We start from the raw sequence: 14569 nt of genomic DNA on the forward strand, positions 1-14569 counted from the left end.
TTAATCAGAGTTGTATATAAAGTTAAGCTGTTCCATTTAAAATACAGTGGAAGATTTCACTGTCATCTCAATCCAGTTGCACCTTATGGTCAATCCAGCGCGAAATTTTTGTTTCATATGAAAATTATTGAAATTGTAACAAATCCAGTTGACATTTGTACAATTTGGCATAAATTTAGACAATTTTGTTTTGAATTCAAAAATCTTCCTCACATTTTCCACTTTTTATGAATGACAATGGTTGGATCTGGAATAATGTAAACTGTTGCATTTGGTTGCAATGGTCTATTCCAGTTGAAATCATCACTACCCCAGTGGAAGATTTTGGAAATATTTTCAACAGGGGGAGTATGTTTTTCAAATGTAATTGGTTAATCATTTTGAAACAAATTTTCCTTCTGTATTAAGGCATTACCTATATCTTCCACAACTGGAGTGAGTTACCCAGTTGTTTTTTCTATTCAAAACTCATACTCCCTCTGTGGAAGACTTTAGCTAAATCTTCCACAGGGGTAGTGTGGAATTTAATTGGAATAGCCTAATTCCAAAATCTTCCACAGTGGATTGTAGTTTTCAAATGGAACAGCTTGTTGTGTGAACTATTTTTCTACATCACTTTGTGAAACATTTTAGAATATTTTGTATTTATTTTAAACAAATGTGTCATCATAGTTGAATATCAAAAGTAAACTCTCCGTCCGTCAGGCTAGTGAGGCTACCCTAAAGCGCTATGTGGCTTGGTTAGCAGGCCTAAATTCAAGCTTCTTGTCCAGATTTAAGCATTTTTCAGCCTGTTTTTGGCCTTTTAAGGCCAAATTCAAGTACTTTTGCAGGCAGTTTTCAAAAAAGCCATTCTCATGCCTGGCTTAGGTAGGGGTAGCCTATGTGTTGTCCGTCCCTACCCTGTTCCGTGAGATGCACTTGAGGTGCTTTGAGGCAATTATAAATTTCAGGATTTTTTAATGTTACTCTTTCATCATCAGTCAAAATGATGTCAAACTATCACATTCAATATTCAAGCAGCGTTTTCTGTGTTAATTTTTTAAATATTTTTTTAAACATTTTTAAACCAATAGAAAAATAATCAGCAAAGAAGAAGTAAAACCATCATACCTTGCTGTGATAAGCCAAACTTCTAGAAGATTGGCAATAAAAAGTCTTTCATATTTTTTCTGATATAAGTTTGTCAGGTTGGAAATTGAAATTTTGGCATCCTGAAGAAATTTAATTTTTTCTCATGATTGCAGTAAATTTTAAATCATATGAACGAAAAAGGTGACGGCCTCATGCACCACACTGGCATATGATACTGTTCTATTTGAGCCATTGTGAGCAATTTCATATTTGACACATGTTTTGCTTCTAATATCAAAACATTTGGAGAAATTTTACTCAAAACTTGAAATCAGATAGTTTTGATAATATGCCACAATTAATGGGCTAGTCCAGAAATTAACGGCACCTACCCTAAAGAAGACATGGGAATCCCAACAATGTTTGAGTTTTCCCATGTCTTCTTTAGGGGTAAAAAGCCGTCCTCAGCAATTGTGAGCACTAACATGGCAATATGCACCCCCCCACACACACACACTTTTGAACATGAGAGTCCATGATCATTATTTTTAGAATCCAATTAAATATTCATAGCTGATTGATCATTGATTATCAACTATCGATTAACACCATCTCAAACGCTACTTACCAGTGTGCTAAGGTAAGACTGTGATGAAATCCATAGGCATGATACTCTATGTACTACTGCTGGCTATGTTCTTTCCTTTGTTTTTTTCTTATTTCATTTGTCTTATGATTTACGAGGTCAGATGTGTTAAAAAGATTAAGTTTTCCCATGTCTTCTTTAGGGGTAGGGCCAAAAATATCTGGAAGCACCCAATGTAAGGTACAAAACGCCATGACTGTACAAAATTGGATCACCCACTCCTAATGAAATGTAATATAAAATCACTAATATATTGTATTAAATATGTTTGATGTATTTTTGCTGAATTGTGTTGTAATAAACATGCATGATAATAATATCTCATTGTCTTTGTCTCATGATAATAGTGTCACATTGTCTGTGTCTTATCATCACTAATCCATACATTCTAACTTAAGTCCTGGCGCCCATTTTGAGGTTGGCCAGCCATTGCCATTGTCAGGTTGTATTGGTATATGTTAAGGCTGCTAAGAATGCGCAATTGCATTATTTGCCGCAAATCACAAATTTTTGCTCCAAGTGTTTTTTTTGGGGGGGGATCTCTATAAAAAATTTTTTTTTTTTTGATTTTGAGAAGTGCGTATTTTGGCCTCCAAAATTGTGTATTCTTAGCAGGCCCACTATACGTGCTATATTGGGGATACCAGGTCTTTTCATCCAATCATTCTCATTACATCTTCTAGTGACAAACCATATCCACCACAAAACACTGATGCGATTGAAACCCCAGCAAACACAAAACCTTCAGCAAACTGTCAGAAATATGAACAATATAAAATCTACCCACCTCCCAAGGAAAATAAATAAATCCTACACAACACATTACTTTGAAAGTACTGTACTTACGCCTCAAATGTATTAAGGGATATAAAATGAGCGTTTATTGTGTTTCGACAGTATTTTTTGTGGGACATGAGAGCACCTCAGACCTATCGAATTGCATTCTGAATACTGAAGCATGTCTTTCTGATATCAAATAATTTTCATTTTTGAAAATCACAATATAATACAAATTTTATGACAAATTATAAAATTTGATATTTTCCAAATTTTTGATATAAAACAGTCCTCGAAGTAAATTATATAAATCTAATGATATATTCTTAAAGTGTATGTAGCAGGGAGGAAAAGCCGACGGTCAATTGAAAATTTTGACCTTTCATATTGAAGATATGGATTTTTTCCCAAAAAGACCTAATTTTTGTTGGTGTTTTGGGAAAAAAAATCCATATCTTCAATACGAAAGGTCAAAATTTTCAATTGATCGTCGGCTTTTCATCCCACCTACATACACTTTAAGTATAAATCATCAGATTTATAAAGTTTACTTCAAGTACTGTTAAATATCAAAAATATCAATTTTAATGATTTGCCATAAAATGTGTATTAAATTGCGAATTTCAAAAATCAAAATTATTTGATATCAGAATGACATTCTTCGTATTCAGAATGCAATTTGATATGTCTGATGTGCTCTAATGTCCCAAAATAAATACTGTCCAAACGTTCATACCCCAGCCCTTAAGAACATTATATCGATCAAATTTATAAAAGTTATTGTCTAATATCAGCAAATAGCAAATTGGAATAAAAGCAACATTCATGCACTCTCTAAGCATGATAGGGTATGCACCATTTCAGAAATGGTTGATGATTACAAATGTAGGCATTTATATAGCAACTTGACCATGATTACTGCTGCCACTAGGATATATCACACCATTTGACAACTAGCAATTGATGGTGCCAATATGATACATGGTACAGGTTAGTGATAGCAATTATAAAATGATTCGTCCACAAACTTGTTCACAACATACTGTCGTTTATTTTGTCATGTGAAGCTGACTTCCTTTCAAAGAGCTTTCTAGCTGTCACCCGCAACAGGAGAGTAGAACGACCCTCATCAGCACAGTCCAGGTTGTGTCCAACACATAAGTTGATGATGGAAGAGGAGGGCAGGAGGTCAAATTCTCCTGTGGGTATTGGAAGAGAGAAAGGACTGAAATCAGCATCCACAGAGTCTGTGAGAAGTCTACCTATAGGATTAAGTAAGTTCCTTTCACCTATATCATGCTATATTGTATGTTGTGGTCTGTTAAAAGCAGTCACAACTGACTGTCACAATAGTATTATAATTTAGTCTATTTAATTTACAAAACAATAATATGAAACATCTCAATGGTTTAATTTGGTCAATTACATATCCTGACGGACACATTATGCTAACTCGATAAAGTGTGCTGCTCTCTTGTTTACCTCAAAACTCAGTTTTAATTAGACCAAGAATGCAACCATTATTTTTTATTTTGGGTCAATGATTTGGGAGAAAGTGGACATTTTGTACCAGGGACCTAAAGTACTGACAAGCAAAAACCCAAAACAATGCAAGACTTGGTATTTATATGTGACATGATCAAGGGGAATGAGTCACATGTCGACCCTAGTCGAAAATGAGTTTTGCATAGGGTTTTAAAGAGGACATTAAGAGCTCTCTGAAACTGAAAACCCCATGTTAATACGACCTTTTTATCCATCGCTGAAAACAATATAAAACAAAAGAATTTTAACACTTTCTTTGCCAATATCTCAAAATCAATATTAGCGACATCCGACTCATTTCCCTTGATTGTGTCACATATGTGATGCGATCAAGCAAAATCAGTCGGAACTCGGCAATAATAAAGTTTCAGTTTCTTACAGGATAGTAAAAAACATTTACAAAGCTGGATTTTGCAGAAAACCCCATTGAAATTGAACAACCAGTTCTAAAGATATGAGGAATTAAAGAGTTTCCAAAACAAGAAGAAACAAAAGGAAATATTTCCTTTATTTGGCTATATCTCAAAATCAATATTAGCGACATCCGACTCATTTCCCTTGATTGTGTCACATATAATGGAGAGATTGCACTGCTTCAGTTATGCTCTTGATCCTGTGATATGAACAGCTCAGCTTTTCAAGTGCTATATAGCCTAAGTCTGTCCACTTTGAAGTACAAAACAAACCTGTGGCATCGGGGGTCGATGCTTTGCGTCACACGCATTGCGTGTTAAAAACCGTGACGCGTAAAGAGCGTGGTGCGCTCGGCAAGTACAAATCGCGCAGCACTTGGCGCGCCAAAGAAGCATAACACACGCATTGCACTGAAATAATTATTTTCATACCTCCAGTTTTCGAGATCTATTTACTTTGTACTTCTAGGTGGACAGACTGTAGACTGAGCCAGGCTCAGTTAGCATTTCGTCGACAGAGTGCTACACTATCGTAAGTGCAGCAGAATGTAATAGCTGCCTTTTGTATAATACCTATTGTTTACAGCACAATCCCCTCGTTATGCTCATTGTAAAGTGCTGATGTTCTGTATACTTCCCTGATGGTCAATAAACTAACCCAAGATATCACCTTTACATGTAGTTGGGTGTTTTTTTCTAGTGTTATTGGTTAAAAGTAAGTACATTTATTGAAATGTAGCAAATGGCAGCTATTGCATTCTACTGCACTTACGATAGTGTAGCACTCTGCCGACGATTTGTATTTGATTGACACACTGATCTAAAATGCTTACCCAGCCGCCAGTCAGGCAAGAACTTTTGACATCTTACCTGCCTGACAAAATATTGGCATGCAGGAAGATAAGTTGACCTACACAGGCCTGGGGTATTAAAATATGCATTGCATTACCTTTGCTGTTCATTAAGTATTCAACAATATACTATTGTTCATTCTATTTTTTATTTTCATTTTGCACAGCCTATATGCCACTAACAGATGAACACCGAACACGGCTTGAAAGAACAGTACCTCTTATGGATACACCAGGATTTCCCATGATGCCCTCTGTTTCCAAGAAAGCTCTATCTCCAAGAAGTACCCCAAATGCAAGTGCTAGAAGTACTCCTGTTAGCAGTATATATGGCTCACCAAGCGAGAGTAGAGAAAGTTTTGGAGGTAATCAGTCTTTGCATTTATTTTTGCACCCCATTTTGATAGTTGTGGTGCTATTTCATCTGATGCAGAGCAATTTGAAGTGCAGTTTCAGACAATCAACACATAAAGTCAGTACAGTGTGGTATCACAATTTTGCACCACACTTTTAAAGTTGTATCGCAGCATTCAGATAGGGCTTATTTCGAACACTGGAGGTAATGGTTCTGTGTAATAGAATTACATGTACAATCCTGGCAGAAAATGTTACCACACCAAAGTCTTAATTGCTCAACGTCCTTCCCTGCATTCGTAATGCAATGTTGATTGGGACAAAATCATTGCCATTTCTATGTACATATATTCATCAACATTGAAAGGTGTGGGTGGGGGAGCTGAGGGGATAGGAAAGGTGGAGGTGGGGGAGGGGTAGGGGAGAGATCAATGTGCATTTTCAACTATTGTGCAAAGATTATGCAGATGTATAAGATATACCGTATTTACTCTATTATTAGGTTTTCTGGCTATCGACCTGTAACTTATTCATTCATTCAAAATGCAGAAATTCATTTAGAAATTCATTCAGAAATTCATTTAAGGGGGTACTGCACCCCTGCCCAATTTTGTGCCTATTTTTGTATTTTTATAAAAAATTATAGCACATTAGTAAGATATGTATATTATAGGGCAAGGACTACAACTACTATACTGAAAATTCAGCAAATCAAAGCAAGTAGTTATTGATTTATTGATCAAATATTGGTTTTCCCTCATTTTTGACTGTAACTCCACAACTGTTGTCTGTGCTGAAATAAAATTTCAAGTGCAGTAGTTGTAGTCCTTGCCCCTATAATATACATATCTTACTTGTCTCCAATGCGCTATAATTTTTGAGAAAAATGCAAAATAGGCACAAAATTGGGCAGGGTGTAGTACCCCCTTAAGAAATTAATTTCAGTAATTTATTCAGAAATTCATTTCAGAAATTTATTCAGAAATTCTTTCAGAAATTCATTCTGAAATTCATTCAGAAATTCATTCAGAAATTCATTCTAAAATTCATTCAGAAATTCATTTAGAAATTCATTCCTTCAGAAATTCATTCCTTCAGAAAAGGCTGTCTGGGTTCACTCTGCCCTTGCGTGATATGATAACCATTTTATTCCTTTCTTCACAAATTAGGTTCTCCAAAAGGCAGCACAGCACAGAGTGATGGCAAGAATAGTCATCATTTCCGCCCTATCACACCTGATAACCTTGATGATCGAGAGAGGAGTCCATCTACTCTGCCACCACCGCCAAATATATTAATAAGAAGGTTAGTGTCATTTTGTATTCCTCCCAATGCTTGGTGCTCAAACTTGAGATAGAGAATATACAGATTATTTTTATTGTTTAGAATTTATTCAATTTTGAATGCGATGGCAAAGCAATAATTGCACTATTCAGTGGCCTTGTTGTGATGTGGCCCCCATCCCGGGAGTTTAAAATTACACATCCTGAATAAAAGATGATGCGTGCACATATTGGGCATTGCTGAAAAGTGCCTGGCAATGATGTCATGTGTCAACTTATTCATAGTGTGATCAGAACATCTATAGTCTGATCAGTATGGAAAGCAAAGTGTTTTTTTTATTTATTTCTAAAATTAACAGACTGCAATGTTGTGGTAAAAACAAGAATACTGTATGTACCTTTGGTCAATATCTATCTAGTCTATACTCTTTAAGAAGTGATAGTTTACCTATACTGAAAGCATGAAGTTTTCCTGTACATAAATATTGCAAATTTCATGACTGTGGTTCATTAGTGAAATATTTATGCACGCACATATTTTTCTTCCAAAAAAAAAATTTTTATGTCAAGCATATCTAGGCATTAAGGGTAGACGCGGTATTATTGGTCGAAGCAACCAAAAAAAATTGATTTTCATTGTCTTAATCAATACATTATTGAAAAATAACACTTTCAAGATTTGCGAAAGTTCATTCTACAAGTCATATACTTTGAAAACTTGCTTGATTTGTCGTTGTTAATGAGTTATGTACGTTTTACAAAAGTGTTGTTGTTTCAGCCCTCTTTACATCATAACTCAAGAACCACAGGACCTACAAAAGTATATCTGTGATATTTGAATTCTTCTACACACTCGCCATGAAATGATCTATGCTTTTGTTGCCAAAGCTCACTACCAGTCGCAAGATGCTGTGAACTACCACATCGCAACAGTTTAAAATAATTGCTAACCTTAACAGCTGAAATTTAGGAGATAATGCTGATAAATCTTCGGCCAGGCACAAGTGACCTGGTGAACAAAGGGGGCTGTAGATAACTGGTCGGGTATTTTCATAGGACAGGCAAGTGTAGCCGACAATCGGGCGTTACCCTGATCGGAACCGCCTGTAAACGAGGTCTTTATCATGGATCATCTGCCCCCCATTACCAGATGAACCATGGGGAGAGCGGAGATTTTTTTTTTGTCCAGCGGGGGAATTGCTCCCTTAGGCCTTCAAGAAAATGTAGTAATTCTTGACAATTTGTTGTTCATTACTTTCGTACACAGACCAACGTCTGCTCCAAGTAACAGATCTCCAAGAATTGATTACGACAAAGAAATTTCTGAGCAAGTAGTCCATCGTCCAACATCAGCAAAAAATCAGTCATCAACAAGCCCACGTTCCTGCTCACCAAAAAGCCCCCATGGGCGTTCACCAAAAACAGGTGAGTTAGAAAATGGTAATATGCAAGGCATTCTGGCAAAATGAGATGGAACTGGGCATCAGGCTTGGGTGATATTTTGATTAATGCAAAATAATTTATTATTTTTCTGAATCCAGTTGGAATTGAGGTATCTACATTTGGATTTCAGCAAAAATGGTGTATTCTTCTACTTCTACTTCTATGCATATTCTCATCAAAAGCCTGTTCAGCAACTGGATGAGGGATATTGGATGAGGGATATTGTTTTTCTAAGCAAATGGATTTTTAAGCCCAGTGTTTTCAACTGATAAGTGGTTTTTTAAAATAGTTGCATATTTATAGATGATTATTACCTGAAACGACTACCAGAATAACAAGTGAAATAACTTTTAATCACATCTTTCTCCAATTAAAATGCAAAGGTAACAGTGGGAATCAATTTGTTGTTTGGTTATCAAAAAATTCCTTCCCCAATGAAATTTGGGGTGCTGGACAGATAATTTGATGGATGTTACTAGCTGATGCGATCTGTTTCTGATGATTCATCAGTGGTAGTGAAATTACAGTGCTTTGAATCCTCTGGGAAAGGCGCTGTATAAATAAAACAAATTAAAATTATAGTTACGGAATATTTGCTGCACTGAAAATAACCCTTTAAACAAATTTATTTTTGTCAATCACGCAAGCCTTCTGGACTTTTGTGTAAGTCAATTGGTAAACACAAGGTGTTTTATCTTGATTAGGGCTATATTTCCTTAACCCTATGAGAACTACCTGCCGATTGGCCAAAAAGAAGTTTTCATTTTCAATTTGACCAATCAGCAACATTGTTAGAATAATTTTATCAGACACAAAAATTGGGGTGAATTATTTGCAAAGCTCTATTCTGATTGGTGATTTAAGTAAAGATATCATGTAATTGACCAATCAGGCAATGTTAGATTGGCAGGTACGTAGTGCTCATGGGGCTAATTTTCTTCAGCCATAAAATGTCCATGGAAACAATCCATGACACAGCTTCAAATTTTCATTTTATTTTAATGTTCACACAGATGGTGATGTAAATGATGAAAATATTTCCAGTCTGTCACCACAACCACCCAACCGCTCATCCAGACCAGCAAGTGCAAGGCGCCCTCGCAGTGCATCACCCCGTAGTCCAACAAGTCCCAGACCAACCTCTGCGAAGGAATTAAGGGTTGCCAGTCCTGTCCCTCAACGTCCATCATCACCAGGGAGAACAGGACCAGAATGGAAGGGACGGCCATTGAATGTTTATGGAGTTAAAGATCGAGTGAGTATACAGTTTCCAACCAATATCTCATTTGGAAGCAATTTGACTTGAATTTAATATTTTCAAAGATTCATGATGAATCATGAATTTCATTTCTCAAACTTTTATTTACTGTGACAATGTTTTAAAGCAATTAAAGAAGCCCAGAAAAATTTTGACCTTTTGTATTGAAGATATACATTTTTCCCCAAAAGACCTTGAAAGGTCAAAATTTTAAAATTATGGTCGGCTTTTCCTCCCAGCTACATACACTTTTATCATTAGATTTATAAAGTTTACTTTGAATATTAAAAATATAATTTTTTAATAATTTGCCATAAAATTTGTATTATATGGCAAATTTCAAAAAATATTTGATATCAGAAGGACATTCCTCATATTTAGAATGCAATCTTTTTTCTTTTTTCTTTCCTTCTTTTTCTCCCCTTTGCCAAAAAGCCTCCACAGCATCAGGGTAATATACCTCTGAGAAACTTAAAATTATATGCTCTTAGTAAACAAGAAGTATGAACATTTCTCACAGGCAAAAGAGTTGAACAAAATTTCACTTGCATGCCCGCAATAGGTTAGTGTATGTAAAGAAGTACACTGATAAAGAATTCACATAATGTATGTGTAATTGCTTATTGGTACATTGATAAAGCATTCACGTAATGTATGTTGAATTGTTTCTTTTTAGTCTGTTGAAGAAGAGGAATACAAAAGACAGCAAGAAGCTAAGAATAAAGTTAGCATTCAGAATTTGTTTAGCAAATCCTCATCTAAGGGATATCGGAAAGATATGAATAGACAGGGAAAAGAGAGGTTAGAAAAGAAGAGAAAGGAGGACTTGGAAAGACAAAGGTAAGATGACAGTAAATTATGTAATCAATTAATTTAAAATTATTCACACCGCAAAAAAAACCCAAATTAGAAATCCTCACTCACTTGTTTAATAACTCAAGCACTTGCTACCTACAGGCAAATGAGCAACATTACACTCACAATCATACTTGGTGCAGTAAGCAGTCACCTAACAAGTCACTCCGAAAATACTCACATCTAAACTTACTCACACAAATACATTATACATTCCACTTACTTCCCAGCCTCCCTGGTACAAGAATATATATTGCACTTTAAAAACATGTCAAACATTTAGAAAAACACATTAAATACAAGCAAATATTTATATCTTGAAAACAAACTTAAAAAGTTAACATATTATATAAACACATTGTAAGTGCCATGCAAGTTCAGTCAAAGTTGTGTATAGCGCCCTCATGCATACAGTGCAGTTCGATAGATCAATACTGTTCAATAGATCAATGCGGATCGATGCATTGGCTGTTCGGGCTCTCTACTCGGTAACTCTTCAAAACATGTGTTGCCCTATTGTTTACACAAAGTTTTTAACCGTTTTTCCATCGTTATGTTACAATAAATGTTAAAAGAAACAAACAAGACAACTGCTTCGATAATATTAATTTGAGAGTGGCATCGATGGAGACGTGTCTAGAACGAGAACTTGGTAAAATGGTGAGAAATTATCAGTCAGTCTGTGGGGTTAAGATCAAGCATGTTTAGGGTGACGAATTCATGGAATCAAGCAATCGGACCCTACACACATCAAAAGAAATAAGTCCCCCTCTCAAAATTACGTCATAATATCGTAGAATAAAACTTTGTTCCAATAAACTAACTGGGAAATAATTATATGACTGTTTGCTAAGTGTTATGTGAAAATGAAAGATGTCAATGACTTCATGGCTGAATGAGCCCAAATTAAAGACAAAAACTGCCCTTTCCAAAAGTCACAAAGTAGGCCTATGCTTGTTAACTGTAAGGTGTATTGGGACAAGGAATGAGACTGACCATCTTACCGGCCACTCACTGTGCTGAGCTCTGCATCAAGATGGGGATTTGCATGGCTGAATGATCAAGAATGTTCACTTGGTGAGGATTTTAAACTGCACTCAACCACAGTCCACATGGATTTTTCATTAGTGACAAGCCATGAATCAACTTTTGTGCCAAGTATAGGCCTATTTTGTGACTTTTGAAAAGGGCAGTTTTTGTCTTCAATATGGGCTCATTCAGCCCTGAAGTCATGGACATCTTTCATTTTCACACAACATTTAGTAAATAGTCATAATTACTTCAAAGTTAGTTTTATGTTACAAAACAAAACCTTACAATGCTATGATGAAATATTGGGAGGGGGACTTATTTTTTGTTGATGTGTTTGCAACCAATATCATTACACAATAGTCAAGGTATCATCAGGAGCAATTAAGTGAAAGAAGCCAGAAAAATCACAACTTTGTTATACGGACAAATCAAATTTGCTACTCTCTGTTGTGGAAAATAGCTGGTTCATTGCATTACTGAGGGAGATACAAAATTATCATCATTTCATTCTGTGGATTAGTCCTAAGCTTTTAATTTCAACAGATCAGGGTGGATTAGTGAGTTTGGTGAATATGATTTATGCTTAGATTTTAGACCTTCCATTGTGGTTAATAAAATAATTGGATATGTTAATGCATTTAATGTGAGGAAGGAATTGTAAGAAACACATGTTTTAACTAGAGCTACCTGTGGACAAGGATAATTTTCATCCTGTTTATTCAAATTAGCATTTCATTTAAAACTTATTCTAAAGACTATTTCTTAGATTTCTTCACCACTTGTGCTTCAAGAATTACTTTACTAATTATGTAAATGAAACTTCAGGAAGCAGATAAAAAATGTTGTCAAAAGTGGGTATAATTTTTTAACTACCCTGTACAGCAAAAAATAATTCCCCAACACACAAAATCTAGATTGGTCAGGCCCAGTAGAACAGGCTGGGTGTTCTTCGCACCATAAAAAGTATTTTCTTCTTCTAGTAATTATATGTTTGTCATTGATCTACAGGAACTACAATGAACACATTTGGAAAAGAGACATGGCCCTGATCAAACATAAAGGTCCCATGGACAAAAGCTGGGAAAGAGACTACATGATAGATAAGTTGATGAGAGAGAGGATGCGACAAGAAAAATGGACTGCAATGAAACAACAGTAAGTCATCAAACTATGTATTATAAGTCTTGATTGGACTTAGTAGCGACTGATTTATGTTGACACAATTAGCGGATTGTAGCTTTATTCGCCGCTTGCAGGGTCAGCTGAAAACGAGGTTCTACCCACAAAATGCATGCTTTTTTAATTAACCCATATGCTTTGCAAAGGCCTTCTGGCACGTTGCTAGAAAAGCGTGCGAAACAAATGGACTGCTTTGAAATAATAGTAAGTCACCAAACTATTAGTGGAATGTAACTTTATTCGCCGCTCGCACAGTCATCTGAAAACGAGGTTCTACCCGCAATGTGCATGCTGTGTGTGGGTATGCATGTCAAACGCATGCATGCTTTAATTAACCCATACGCTTTGCAAAAGGCCTTCTGGCACGTTGCTAGAAAAGCATGAGAAACAAATTATATGGACTGCTTTGAAACAATAGTATGTCACCAAACTATGTTATTGAATACAATTAGTGGAATGTAACTTTATTCGCCGCTCGCACTGTCATCTGAAAACGAGGTTCTACCCGCAATGTGCATGCTGTGTGTGGGTATGCATGTCAAACGCATGGATGCTTTCATCAACCTGAACGCTTTGCAATGGCTTTCTGGCATGTTGCTAGAAACAAAAATGCACATTTGCGCATGCGTTTGCAGTGAGTGCCTCGTTTTGGTATCAAGATGGTGGATCCATGCGAAGGGTGAATACCGTAAAGATTTGCTTAATGGCGCAGCTCTCTTGTCATTACTGGTATTTTTGACAAAAAACGCACCAGCAAAGAGGGAACAGACCCTCAATTCTTGTTAGGATTTTCAGAAGATGGAGCTCTCTTTTTGTAAGTGAAATTTATCTAAAGGCAATGTTTGAATGAACATTTTACTTAGTTTGAATGAACATTTTACTATAATTTGGTAATGAACTGTATGGAAGTTGAGGTTTTCTTCACTGAAGTTTTTTATTTTGGATGTAGCAAATGCCAGTTTTTATCCACTATGATCATTGAGGATCAACACGTGTGCCGTCTTTGCATGGCGGCTCTCGCGCTGTCTAATATCACCATCCGCTATTGTGCGATATTATACATCCGATATTGTGCGATATTATACATCCGATAACCAATCAAATTATGTGAATTCTTTACACACCCACTGAATAAGAATTTATGGTTGTGGCATAAAGAAAAGCTAATTGGAGGCTGGCACTTTCAATAATGTGACTGGCAGATATGCATGCAAATTAAGCCAGCATGAAAAGTATCTGTTAATTTTACATGATAAAGCAAGTTAATACACCTGTTTGTGTAAGTACTCTGATCATTTATGATACTATTAGTGTCTTGTTGCATTCTGTGGCAAAATGGTTCAAAATCTGTGACAGTTATTTTTAGAGACTTGCTTTGCATGGCCCAGGTATATAATGAATAAATGGGAGTGATCACTAAATGGGAGGAATCATCACTGAACAGGTGACATGCAGATTATGAATAAATTATGATATTTAATATCTCTTGTGAGAAGGATCAATTGGGAGCTGGTACAACCTGGGTGACAACCTCATTAATTCTCTCCTTATAGTCATGATACCATGCTTTTTTAATACAAATTTCAAGTTGCTGCAATATATAATATCCCACTGAAATTGTGGGATAGGCTTTTACGACGGGAATTCATAACAATTAGTGGGTTTTTAGCGGGTTCGCCGTCGGACAAGTTTAGAACTGTCAAGCTTTCGCCAGGAATAGTTCTGACTTCTTCAGGACAAAGTACCTAACAACTTAGGTACTTTGTCCTGAAGAAGTCAGAGCTACTCCTGACCTAAAGCTCGAAAGTTCTAAACTTGTCCGACAACGAACCCGCTAAAAAATCCACTAATTGTATCCC

At 36.0% G+C, this 14569-nt stretch overlaps 1 protein-coding gene across 1 annotated transcript in view; it reads left to right on the forward strand.

The window, feature by feature from the left end:
- Positions 1-14569, forward strand: part of LOC140159988 (uncharacterized) — a 59958-nt gene that overhangs the window by 37045 nt on the left and 8344 nt on the right. Inside the window, 7 exon segments of the mRNA XM_072183255.1 lie at positions 3565-3771; positions 5474-5671; positions 6830-6965; positions 8211-8368; positions 9400-9641; positions 10321-10484; positions 12540-12686. Coding sequence (XP_072039356.1) covers positions 3565-3771; positions 5474-5671; positions 6830-6965; positions 8211-8368; positions 9400-9641; positions 10321-10484; positions 12540-12686 — 1252 coding nt within the window.

The sequence above is a fragment of the Amphiura filiformis genome, chromosome 9, assembly GCF_039555335.1.
Source record: "Amphiura filiformis chromosome 9, Afil_fr2py, whole genome shotgun sequence".
Taxonomy (NCBI): Eukaryota; Metazoa; Echinodermata; class Ophiuroidea; order Amphilepidida; family Amphiuridae; genus Amphiura; species Amphiura filiformis.